Below are 12,365 nucleotides of genomic sequence, written 5' to 3'. Positions count from 1 at the left end.
GCTATTATGTATGTCAAACTGAATGCCATCTTATAGGGAATGAAAATTACACTTTTTAATTTTCACAACAAATCAAGAGCAATCATCAAGAAAATGCAGCATGAAAAGAAGAAAAGACAGTCTGCCAATGACTCCCAGATTTGGCAAATTTCCCCACTGAAAATTAGTTCGAAATTCATCTTGACCTCACTACTGACCATAAGAGAACACTATACTACCTTAATTTGGTCACCAAGTTTAATGAATATTTTCCTGACACCGTAATAAATGATCAATTTTCAATGCAAAGCACCATGCCAATGAAAAGTAAAAGTTGACTAAACAGTCATGTGATGGTAGACTTAAGCTCACACTCCATAAAATAAAGTTCTGAGTCACATAGTTGAGAAGAACGAACTTAGGCTTAACACTGGACAGAGACTTGGAATTTTTGATGCTCTGCAGCACTATGTATCTCTGTGATACTAAGCTCTTTGCTCTGGTTGCCGTTAAAAACAAGTGAAGGATAAACTTTCTGTCAAAGCTCTCTCAATATCTCACCAACATAACACAATTATGTTCTGTGAAGCTAGAATACCCTTATGAGTTAATGACGCTTAAAATTGTCTCAGAGCTACTCAAAGTATTTTGTGTTTTCTTCATTTATGTTCTATAAAAAGATAAGTAGCTTGTGTTCAACTATAATCTAGATAAGAATTAGCAGAATCTTTGAACTAAAATTAGATACATTTAAAAAAATGCCACTGATTTCCTTCTGTGCCCTGTCAATATATAGCAAGATGTCATTTAATATACTTGTTTCTTATAATCAAAGTAACAAAGACAAATTATCACTACTTCATTGTGCTCGCTAAGTCACGGTCTCAAAACCTCAGATGTTTAAAATAGATGTTATAATCTAACATTGGAGTCCAGAACAGTGTTCCGTGTAAGCTGTGTGCTTATACAGCCACTCAGGAGAGATTCAAATCCCATGCAGCAGATTAGCAGAGTTCCCACAGCTAGGTTTTTTGTTTCTACTGGTGATGCACATTCACACATGCCTTGGTGCATATAACATTTTATTCCACACAAAAGAAAAAATTCATGTGGATGAAAAAAGATAAGGAACATTTGTCCAAAAATACGTAAGTCTTGAAAGGCCTAAACCAAATGTGTACAGAGGATAAATTTGAAGGTGGTACCTAAAATGTCAATTTTTGAAGAAGGTGGTTCATGAATCAACGAAGTTTGATAACCACTGTTATAATAGTAGTCATGAACATGTTTTAGCATGGACTGAGGGTCAGCATGGTTACAGTAAGTAAAAAGTATATTGCCCAACTTTTAGTATCCTCCCCCTTTTTATTAATACTCCTCTTTCAATAATCAGGCTATCACAAGAGGTTTAATAGATGATATGATAGACATTGTGCAAGTTTCACTAAATTGGAGAACCATGGCTGCCTTCACCATCTGACATCTGTGATTGCTCCTTCCCATTAAAATCTTTTTACAAGCTTTTTACAGCTCATGGAAATAGGGTGATCTTTGTCCAAACCCATCATATGAGACACCATATTCCATTAAAAAAACTGAGGTGATGTGACTGGGAGTCCATGTGAAAGGCTTTTTTCTTCTATTTTTTCAATATAGTAAGCAATAGGAGGTACAAGATTAAGAAACATGTTTAGTTTTAGTTAAGTCAAAATTTTAAAACAAAACCAATAACTCAAGCCAGCAATAGGGGAAAGTGGGAAGACAGGACACATAAAATACATTTCAACTTACCTTTATTGTTAAGGATTTAATGGATAGGCTAGCCATTTGTGGATTAGTACCTGACTGCACCATTTCAAAGAAGATATCACAAGGCTGTAATACCTGAATAAGAAAGAATTCCTGATCAACTCCAAAAATAGATAGTAATCAGAGTAAAAATACATGCTTAATTAGAAAAAAAAATCTCTAAAATGCCATTAAGAAGTTTTAAAGGAAAGTGTTACTAGTGATAATTCTGTCGGTTCTTTAAAATGAAAAAATAACTCTTAATACCATTCTTACTGATGTAAGAGAAATGAAACAAAAGTGAACAGAGTAAACAATGTCAGCCTTACTGGACTGTTACTCACCTAATGTCAAAAATTAATGATAGGAAAAAGTACCAATTCTTACCAGAAAATGTCCTTTTTTTGAGCAATAAGATCCACAGAGCCATTAAAATGGTCCTTCAGCCTGCTTGTCATGTGGGGGATGAATTAAATTGACAGTTGGTCTGTCGTGCCCTTTATCTCCTAGGTAGGTGGCAGGAGAGTGAAGGAACAGATGTGGATCAAAAGACATTTTCTGTATTATATAACTACTTTATTCTATAACTTGATTTGAACTGCTGGAGGCTTCTTCTCCAAGGATGAAGAATTCCCTTTGTAGTTTGTGCATGTATAGAGGTGTATGATGAGTCTGTTTTCATTTGTCATGCTTCACTCAGAGTATAAGCAGGAGAATCTGACATTGGTAGAGCCTTGCCAAATCCAGAGTCCACCCTTATGGCCAATTTCACAGTGTTGTAACTGTGGGGATCTGACCCAAAAGGAGATGGGGGAGGTTACATAACTTTGTAAATAGATCATAGGATTGCCACCCTCACTTCTATGCTGCTTTCAGAAATGGACTCTGAAGGCAGCAACCACAGACCTTTATGCAGCTGCAGGAAATTCCAAGAAGTAGAGGTGGCTCTGATCTGGGCACCTCCTCCTGTTGCCAGAGCAGTTGGCAGGGGAGGGACAGGTTCTGTTCTTCCCCTGCCCAGTAGAAGGTAGGAAAGCCCCTTGATGGGGCCCTCATAGCAGCACAGGGAACAAAGGCTCCAACTCTAGAAACCTCAGGCTTCTGCCCAGTCTCAGACAGCATCCTGTTGCATTGGACGCCACCTGGAGATGGGTCTAATCTGGTCCCCTCCTTCCAGCACTAGAGCAGTCTGCAGAGGAGAAAAAAGTCCTGCCCAGAGACTGATCCAAAAGTATTTTAAAATGCTAGCTATTCCCCTTGTGCAATGAAGGCAAACTCAAAGGAGGCATATGGGCCCCTTTTGGCTCTGTCAAGGAAGGGAGAAGCCTGGGGCTCAAGGATGATTTCCCAAAAAGCAATACTCCTGTCTATAGTGCAGGATGTACACATAACAGACAGTGGTATGTTGCTTCTGAAGGTTTCAAACCGGGATATGAGTAGGGATTCTTGAGGAGGCGATTTAAGAGGTGGCAGCAGAAGAATGAAGCTGGGCCTGAAGGCTCCTTATTATGCTCACTGGAGCTGGCAATGTTCACGCTGCATCCAAAGCTCTCAATGTGTGACCTGTGTGGAAGTGATGAGAACAGTCAAACTCCTCAGTTGGATGTATCACTGATGATGTCAGCCACAAGGACTCAAGAATGATTCCCCATCTGTTGTGCTGGCCTTTGAGCTATGAAGGAAACTGCACTCTGCCTAGAAAGTCGGTCAAATTCCTCCATAACACGGTCCAGGAGGGATAGTGAAAACAGGAGACAAAGGTCTCTGGCTTTTCTTGGCCAACTCACTCCCTGAAACCTGAAAAGACTCCAGCTACTGCAAATGGCTCCCCAAAGGGCAAACACCGCATGCCACCTGTCTGGAAATTAGACATACTACATTGAGTCTAAACATTAATTAGTTTGGAATTTCCCTCAGAAAAGCTCTGCAGTTAGGAGGACTGGTAAAGCCACCAACTTCTGCAGAGGAAGAAAAAAAATGAATGAATCTTCAGGGGCAGAGCATTCCTCTGCTCCCAGTAAGTGACCAGTCTGGTTCTGCTCCCATGCTGCAGCAAGCAGAAGTGCCATTATAAAGTGCCTTTTCATCCCACTGATGGTTCTAGGGTTGCCAGATTTTCGTGACCCTTCCACTAACTGAGAAAACAAACATGCTAGCAATATAAAATGCAATAGCACAGTCAGAGACTGCAGATGGCTATTCATTCAAGAATAATTTTTCAACAACATTTTAAACATCAAATCCACAAACTTTGATTACAGTTATAAATATATATTAGCCAAAGGAAAGGATTTACAACACCAAATTTATTGCAATTTGCAGACACTCATATATTTAAAAGGCAAACTCACTGTAGTGACATTCCCTTTTCTCTTTTCTGCAGCAAAGGGACAGGCTTTCATTTGTATATCTTTAACAGCAGCTGTCATTTTATTAATTTGAGAACTGTTCTTAATGAAGATCTCACACTGTGTTGTCATCACCAATGCAGGAGCATCACTTCTTGTTAAATCAGCCACAAATACTATCTCTGGATTTTTAACAACAATGTTCATTTCCATTGAAGATACTGGCTGCACAGATGCTGAAAAAGAAATCCATTTAAGTTAAATCTATGTTTGAACACACCAAAATTACTATAATTATACATTGATATCTATTGTTCACATATATATTGTATTTCCATTTGCTGTTGAGTAAAAATTCATTTTAAGTAGGCTTGGAAGGGTTCCATTTGAATTGTTAGCTGAAATAGATTTTTACTGACGACACAGATATCAAAGAAAACCATATGGTCTGTGAAATCTCCCTTGCACTTGGCACCTGCAGGGATCTGATATGCCAGACCTTCAGCAATACAAAGGACCCCATTCAGCCCCGCTCTCTCATACTCATTGGCTAGGAATGCAGGGAATCACCCACTGACCCCAACCATGGAGATGTTCAGAAGTGCAATGGTTTACCCTGTGGATAAGGGCTCATAATCCTCAACATAGTTTTGGCTCAAGGGTCTCTGCAACCCCACAGTCATGGTCCTGCTTACTCTCAAGCTATGAGTGTGGCAGACCATCTGATGTTCTGGGCAGGAGCTGTTCAATAGTAGGGTGGCCGATTTCGTGGCTTGGGAGCTCATCCTCCTACTCCTCATGGCTCCTGTTGCAACCAGACACTTCCTATAATCGTGGTTCTCAACGTTTCCATACTACGGTACCTCTTTGAGGAGAAACCCCAACTTTCACCTCACTTAAAAACTACTTGCTTACAAAATCAGACATAAAAACGCAAAAGTGCCACAGCACACTATTACTGAAAAATTGCTTACTTCCTCTTTACCATATAATTGTAAAATAAATCAACTGGAATATAAATATTGTACTTATATTTCACTGTATAGAACAGTATAAACAGTCTTTCTTTTTCCACATGTGGGTCTTGTCTGAAGCATGTAACTTAGTTTTGCGTGGCCAGCTCTGGGCAGTTTCCATGCACTTGTGAGACCCCTGAACTCATTCCATGACTCCCCTCTAGGAGCTGCAACACCCACAATGGGAAAACTCATCTAGATGAGTTTACTATCTCTTGAAAGACCTCTGAGTACTTCCAGGTACCGCTGATTGAGAACCACTGTCTATGCAGGGCCATCCTGAGTAGGGATGTTAAATATCGGTTAATTGAATAGTTGATTAACCTCATGAATTCTTATTGGTTACTTGACTATTCTCTAGTCCCCAGGAGATGGGGCTGGCAGCCAGCCCCACTCCTGGGGAGCCCCCACCATTCTGCACTGCTGTCTCTGTGTAAGAGGCAGTAGCATGGGGTGCCAGGAGGGAGGCGGTTCGCGAGGGGAGCCAGTTTAACAACCAGCTCCCTCACAGATTGGCTGCCTGCTGCCCCGTACTGCTACCTCTGATAAGAGGCAGCAGCACAGGGGGGCAGCAGCCCTTGTCCGGGGCGGGAGGAGGGAGGGGGGAAGGGAAGGTATCTGAGCTCCCGGACCCTGCAGGATCTGGAACTGAGCCAGGCTGTCTACCCACCTGGCTCCTAATGCATTTTAAATGCAGAGCCACAGCAATGGTAGGTCCCAGACCCAGCAGAAGCTAGGACTGAGCCAGGCTACTGGACAGCCTGCTAAAAAAATTTACTGGGGGGAGGGAGGGAATGTGTGTAGTCTACAGCATTAACTGATAAGTTTTTGCTTATCGGTTAATTGACTAATCAACTACACTATTACATCCCTAGTCCCTAGCAATGCTGGTACCCTAGGCAACTCTTCTCTCTGCCCCTACTCCCAAACTACCACACACAAACGGGGAAGAGGCCATGAGGGCAGAAGCTTTGGGGGCCAGAGCCTGGGTTGGCAACTCACCCTGATCAGATGGACCACACACCATTTGCTGAAATGGCATCTGGTCCAGGAAAGTTGGCAATCCTGGAGCAGGGGAGGTAGGGAGGCTCACCTGCAGCATCAGGGGACCAAGTGGGAGGCCTGGGTGACAGTGTGAGTACAGTCAAGGAGTCTGGAGGAGCAGAGAACGGCCAAGCTGCTGGGTGAAGAGAAGCAATGCTCTGAAGGGGAAACCATTGCTTCTCTCCAGCTGCGCAGCTGTCCCCTCCTCCTCCTGAGTTCCCCAGCCAGTGCTCACGCTGCTCAAGTGAGCAGGACTAACCTGGGGATGGGAGCTGCCAAAGCCCATAGGCACCACATGGCTGCAAAAGTCACCATGAAATCTGGGGCAATTTAATATCTCAAGTTTTGTGGTGCCCACATGGCTGTATATTTTCATATAAAATAAAAATGTCCCTGTGTCTAGGATATTGGCCATGAGGCAGGTCTACTCACTGGGAACACTGGCAATCACAAGACAAATGACCAACAGGTAGCACTGGAGCTGCAGATCTGATTCACAAACCTGTGCTTCGGGATCAAAATTTGGAAAGTGTATGAATACAACTGCATGAATGACAAAGGCTCAAAGGCAGCTGGTTGTTTTCAGTCAGTAATAGGTTGCGAATGAAAAACCCTAAAGAACTATTGCAGCAAATACTTTTATCTCAAATTTAAAACAGTGAAACATTCTGGAAAGAGAAATAAAGGCCATTGTGTGCTGCAAAGTTTGTAGAACAAGCACACCTACCGCCCCATTGTTGCTGGCTAGGAGTCACACTATTTCAGTGCTATCTTCAGCACTGGTCTCTGATGGCAGCATAGCTGTGGAGCTTCCTGCAGTGGAGAAAAGTTCCTGGAGGTGGGTCTAACCCAGTCCCAGAAGTAGCTCCCCGGCAGAGAAAGAGAAAGTTCTGTCCCTACCTGACCTGGTAGGATGAGTAGCTGGAATCTGGTACACAGCAGGAGCCTCCACTTGGGGCACACTCAGCTGCACAGTGGATATCAGACCGACTTCCTCAACAACAGTCAGATATCACAGGCAAGATCAGGTTTCATAATCTATGATGTGTTTTTCAGAGTCTCAAATTTGGTAGGGCCCTACCACTGTAGATAAATTGAAAGAACTGGATAGGTTTAATCTAGAAAAGAGAAGATTGGAAAGGTAGGAAGGATGGATAATATAAGAGTCTTCTAATATGTGAAAGCCTTTTAGAAAGAAGTCCATGATCAGCTGTTCCCTCTATTCACTTAGAATAGGACAAGTAGTATTTGGCTTAATTTATAGCAAGGCAGAGTCAGGTTAGATATTAGGGCAAAAACTCTAATTCTTTAGATAGTTAGGCACTGCAACAGGTTACCTACGAGACTGTGGAATCCTCTCCCTCCCCCACCCCCCATTGGATGTTTGTAAGAATGAATGACAAACATCTATATCTAGCTCATATCTTATACTTAACCGTGCCTCAGTGTGGGGGCTGGACTAGGATGACCTCGAGGCCTCTTCCCATCTTACATATGTTTAAAATGATGAAATGCAACACAATCAAGGATCTTTGATACTGGCACCTATATGCTAGGGCCAGATTTTGCTGAGCTCCATATCTAGACTCTCTTCAATTTGGAACATCAATTTTTCTTGAAGTCTTTCTTCTGTGCATAAGGAACTCTTGAAGCAGAAGTCGTCTCTTTCGGTTGCACTCAACCAGTCAATAACCTTGCCATCAGAGACAGAGTCTGGATGTAGAATATGGCAATAGCTCTATGATCATAGGTCCAGGTACTCTGAGTTTTAAAAAGCACATTGAAGGATGAAGGGGCATCTGTAGCAGGTGCACTAGCCAAAAAAGGTCTCAGCAAGTGAGAAGCTGCAAGGATGAATAGGGCTCTGTCCTACCTGATTGTGGCTATCACCCTAGAATTCAGGGGAATTTGTGGGGAGGCATACAGTGAGCCTCAATTCCACAGTAGAAAGAAGGCATTTGGTAAAGAACCCAACTTATTGCCTCTTTGGGAGTAAAGGTTTCCACACTTGGAATTGTCCTGGGTTATAAGACAGTTTAGTATGGAAATGACCCATAAATTTAGTATTGTTGTGAGATGGACCTCTGAGGTGACAAGTTATGGTTGGTGATATGCTGAATGCATAGGAAGACAACTCTAACAAACAAGAACCTGTCCTTGTGGAAAGAACCTTAACCACTTGGAATCAATCACAGCTCCTCTGAATTCTATTTTCTGCGACGAAAGTAAGGAAGGATTTTTCACAGGTCATCGGGAGGCCTAAGTGGACACAAGGAGAGATCATGTTTCAGATGTGTTGAACTTTCTTGCTAGGATCTCATCCCTTATTAGCCAGATAGACAAATATGAATGCATTTTTCACTTAAGTGTGTAACCACCATCATTAGACATATAATGAATATTCTCGATGAAAGTAAAAGACTCTTCACTGTAATTCTGTAGTATCTCTTCTATGTCTCACAGGCACACCATAGCTGTTGAGGCAAAAAGGTCTGCCCTTATAAGAGTTAGTGCTGAATGGGCTGTAATTTAGTTTCAAGTCTAGACTAGGGAATACTCTTTTGAGGGCTAAAACACTGTCTTGCATCTGGTCTGATGTTTCTTACGCTAGCCAGTTGCGATTACCTCCATGGAAACAGTAACAGAGAGGTAGCAGTGTTAGTCTGATCTTGGTAAAACAAAAAAAGCAGTTATGTAGCACGTTGAAGACTAACAAAATAGTTTATTAGGTGATGAGCTCTCGTTGGGCAGACCCACTTCTTCAGATCATATTTTGAAAGTGAATAGGCATGACCATTTTATATCAGAGGGATACAATGAAAGAAGGTAAAAAAATTACATAGAACAGAAGGTAGGGGTGGGGAGCAACAAGGAAGGAGGAAATTGCTTACTGTAAGAGTCAATTAAGTGCCTAATCTGGGGTCACTACAAACAAAAAAAGGTGGGGAGTCTGTCTTTGTAATGTGTAAGATAATTATATCTCGATTAAGGCTCATTTGCAACGTGTCGAATTTTAGCATAAATAAAAGTTCTGAGGTCTCCCTCTGTAATCTGGTGTTAAGGTCTCTTTGTTGTAAGATGCATGTTGTCAGGTCTTTAAGGGAATGGCCAATTCGATTGAAATGCTGGCTGACAGGTGTGTGTGTGTACATTTCTGATGTCTGATTTGTGAGCATTGATTCTTTGGTGAAGTGACTGACCAGTTTGTCCAACATCACAAAGGGGCATTGTTGGCACATAATGGCATATATCATATTGCTGGACATACAGGAATATGAGCCCTTGATCATATAACTAACATGGTTAGGTCCAGTGATGGTGTCTCCAGATTAAATATGTGGACAAAGATGGCAACGGGGTTTTGTTACAAGGGAAAGTTCCAGAGTTAGTTTTATTGTGGTATGCCCTGTGGTTGTTAGTGAGAATCTTCTTGAGGTTAGCAAAAGGGCCAGTGTAGACAGCTCAGGATGGAAAGGGTGGGGCCTTGGAAGGGGTTTGGCCTGCAGCCACTTCTGAAATTTGAAGTGGCTAACCTCAAGAAGATTTGTTTTCCGCAAAAAAGCCCCGATCGCAAAAATGGCAATTGGGGCTTTTTTGCGGAAAAGCACGTCTAGATTGGCACGGGCGCTTTTCCGCAAAAAGCGCTTTTGCAGAAAAGCGTCCCTGCCAATCTAGACACACTGTTCCGAAAATGCTTTTAACTGAAAACTTTTCGGTTAAAAGCATTTCCAGAAAATCATGCCAATCTAGACGCAGCATGATGCCAAGTGGTGTTCTATTATTGATTTTCTTGGGCCTATCTAGAAGTAGCTGGTTTCTGGGTATTCGTCTGGCCCTTTCAATCTGTTTTTTCACTTCCCCTGGTGGGAGTGAGTGAAATGGGAGCTCGTGTCCTTTAGAGTGGCCCAATACCAATATGGCTTTGAGGGAAATGCATGGACTTAGACATCCACTTTGAGGAACCCAAAGTGGAACTTCCCTGTTATATTTGGCAGCAGAAAATATAGGGAGAGCTAAAGGATCCTGGATGAGAGAGAGGTCCTTTCCCTTCTGAGCCTGACGAATAAGCGGCAAACACTTCTTCACAATAAGGTTGGGAGAGGGGAGGAATGAGAAACCATTTCCATAAGTGGTCTACCGTTGGGAGATATACTAGGATCAGCAGAAGAAGCCAGCCAAAATATTGAGGAAGGTGTCTGCACCGACAGTGCTAGCATCAAAACAGTTGTTGCATTGGTTGTAATGCCAGCTACTTAATTATTGGGGCCAGTTGCTGAAGAGGAGAGTCAAACAGGGAAAAACAAAGAAGGCCCCTTTCCATCAGGAAAACCTGGGTAGAAAACACCTTAGAAAAAGTTATTGGTGTAGATCAGGGTGGGAAAATTTTTTTGAAGGGGGGCCACTTCAAATTTCAGAAGTGTCTGCGGGCCAAACCGGAAGGGGTGGAGTCCTCAGGTGGAAAGGGTGGGGCCTTGGAAGGGGTGGGGTTGAGAAATACCCTGCGGGGTACAGTGACCTTACTTTCTGAACCAGTTGCAGCTAATAAGAACAGTTCAATTTAAATTATGAAACAGATTAAGCATTTTAACTCTCTCATGTTCGTTTATCAAACTTCATTTTAAATAAACTAAAATATTATGTCCAATACAAAAGGTTTCAATGTTTTCTTTATTTATGGAAGGGGTGGGGAATACTTTTTGGGTCACTGATCCACAAAAATGTCAGTTGGGGACCACACAAATGGGAAGCAAAAAAACTCTTCCAAAACCCCCTAATGCTCACTAATGTGGCCCCAACTGAGACACCTCACTCCTCTAGTGCCACAACCTCACAGGGTAAGGGGAAAGGGAGAAGGAAACATAGACCAGATTTACTTTCCTGGGGTTCTGGAGTTAGTGGATTTTACAGATCTCCTTAGGCTCTAGGATAAGGACAAAAATGAGGGGTACAGTGCATGAGACAGGGCTCCCAGAAAGTAGACTAGGGATGGCATGCAGGATCTGGGAAGTAGCTGGAGTGCAGAAGCAGGCTGGGAGTAGGGTGTCTGGCCAGGTGGAGGGAGCAGGAACAAGGGAGGGTGCAGCGTGTGGCTAGGAAAGAGGGTACAAGAACAAGGGAAGGTGTCAGAGCTAGCTGGGGGTGCTGGGTCCTGGGGGAAGAGAGAAGTGAGGGGATTGGGTGGTGGCGTCTTGGAATGAGGAGGAACCTTACTTGGCTTCATGCTCCCTTACAGCAATGGCTGCAGCCATGTTGTCCTGGTCGCCCCAGAGGAAGGCCCTGCTTCTGCGCCCACGCAGTCGCAGGGATATTGCTGCTGTGGCCAAGTGATCCAGGGTTGACCCCAAGGCACTGCGGCCATAGGCCGCCCCGGAGGCACCGCTTCTGCAGCCACGCGGCCAGACCCAAGGAACCACGGCCACACGAGGTGTTTGGAACTGGCCCCAGAAGTGCCACTGCTGCGGCAACGTAACTTGGAACAGGCCTTGGAACAGGTCCGAGGCCGCCCCGTAGGCGCCACAGCCACGCAGCCGGTTCTGAACGCACTGCAGCCCAGGGCTGGCCCCGGAGGCACCGCTACCGCGGCCACGCGACTACCCTGGAGGCATTGCAGCTTGGGGCCGCCCCGTAGGCAGACTTCATTAGCCCACAGAACCAGACTTGACAGTGCCACTTTTCCCAGAACCAGCGAGTACTTCAGTGTGTGAGGCTTTAAATCGGTATTGGAGGACTTAGTCTGATTAGGTATAGAGATCTTCTGAACTTCTTAATGTTTAGAATGCTTTAACTCAGAGATGAGGAAGCTTGATGTTTACTCCCAGGCTTGTCATCTTTGGAAGAGGGGGAACCTAAGTTACTCCAAAGTGCTCTGGATCATGACTGAGACACAGCTCAGATGCTGTTTACATTGCCTCCTTTAGAAAGCGAACCTTCAAGCAATAGGCTGTTTCTTAGTTCTGGTGGGAAAGAAGTCAAAAGTAGGACGTGTATCTCTCACATGCCCCACAGAAAACTCTCGTGCCCATCCATGACAGGGATAGTGGCTCTGCACATGGCATGTTGTTTGAAACCTTCAGGTTTCATCAGACCAAACCCTCTAAGTCCTACTGAAAAAAAGGGAAGTGGAAGTAATGGTCACTTGATATGCATTGCTGAGATTCGGCATGGTTCGAATGATCATACAAAAGAGAAT

At 43.5% G+C, this 12,365-nt stretch overlaps 1 protein-coding gene across 5 annotated transcripts in view; it reads right to left on the bottom strand.

Annotated features, from left to right (window-relative positions):
* Positions 1-12,365, bottom strand: part of VPS13A (vacuolar protein sorting 13 homolog A) — a 291,281-nt gene that overhangs the window by 149,589 nt on the left and 129,327 nt on the right. For all 5 annotated transcript variants that reach the window (XR_012904696.2, XR_012904698.2, XM_006122479.5 and 2 more), the window contains 2 exons: positions 4,119-4,351; positions 1,771-1,863 (listed from right to left, as the gene is read on the bottom strand). Coding sequence is in view for 3 of the 5 variants with exons in the window: in XM_006122479.5 (XP_006122541.3) it covers positions 1,771-1,863; positions 4,119-4,351 (326 nt within the window). In the remaining 2 variants the exon portion in view is untranslated. The remainder of the gene's footprint in view (positions 1-1,770; positions 1,864-4,118; positions 4,352-12,365) is intronic.

This window comes from Pelodiscus sinensis, chromosome 6, assembly GCF_052426305.1.
Source record: "Pelodiscus sinensis isolate ZL-2025 chromosome 6, ASM5242630v1, whole genome shotgun sequence".
In the NCBI taxonomy this organism is placed as follows: Eukaryota; Metazoa; Chordata; order Testudines; family Trionychidae; genus Pelodiscus; species Pelodiscus sinensis.
Note: the sequence above shows the minus strand (reverse complement) of the source record. Positions and strands in the feature narration are given on the sequence as shown.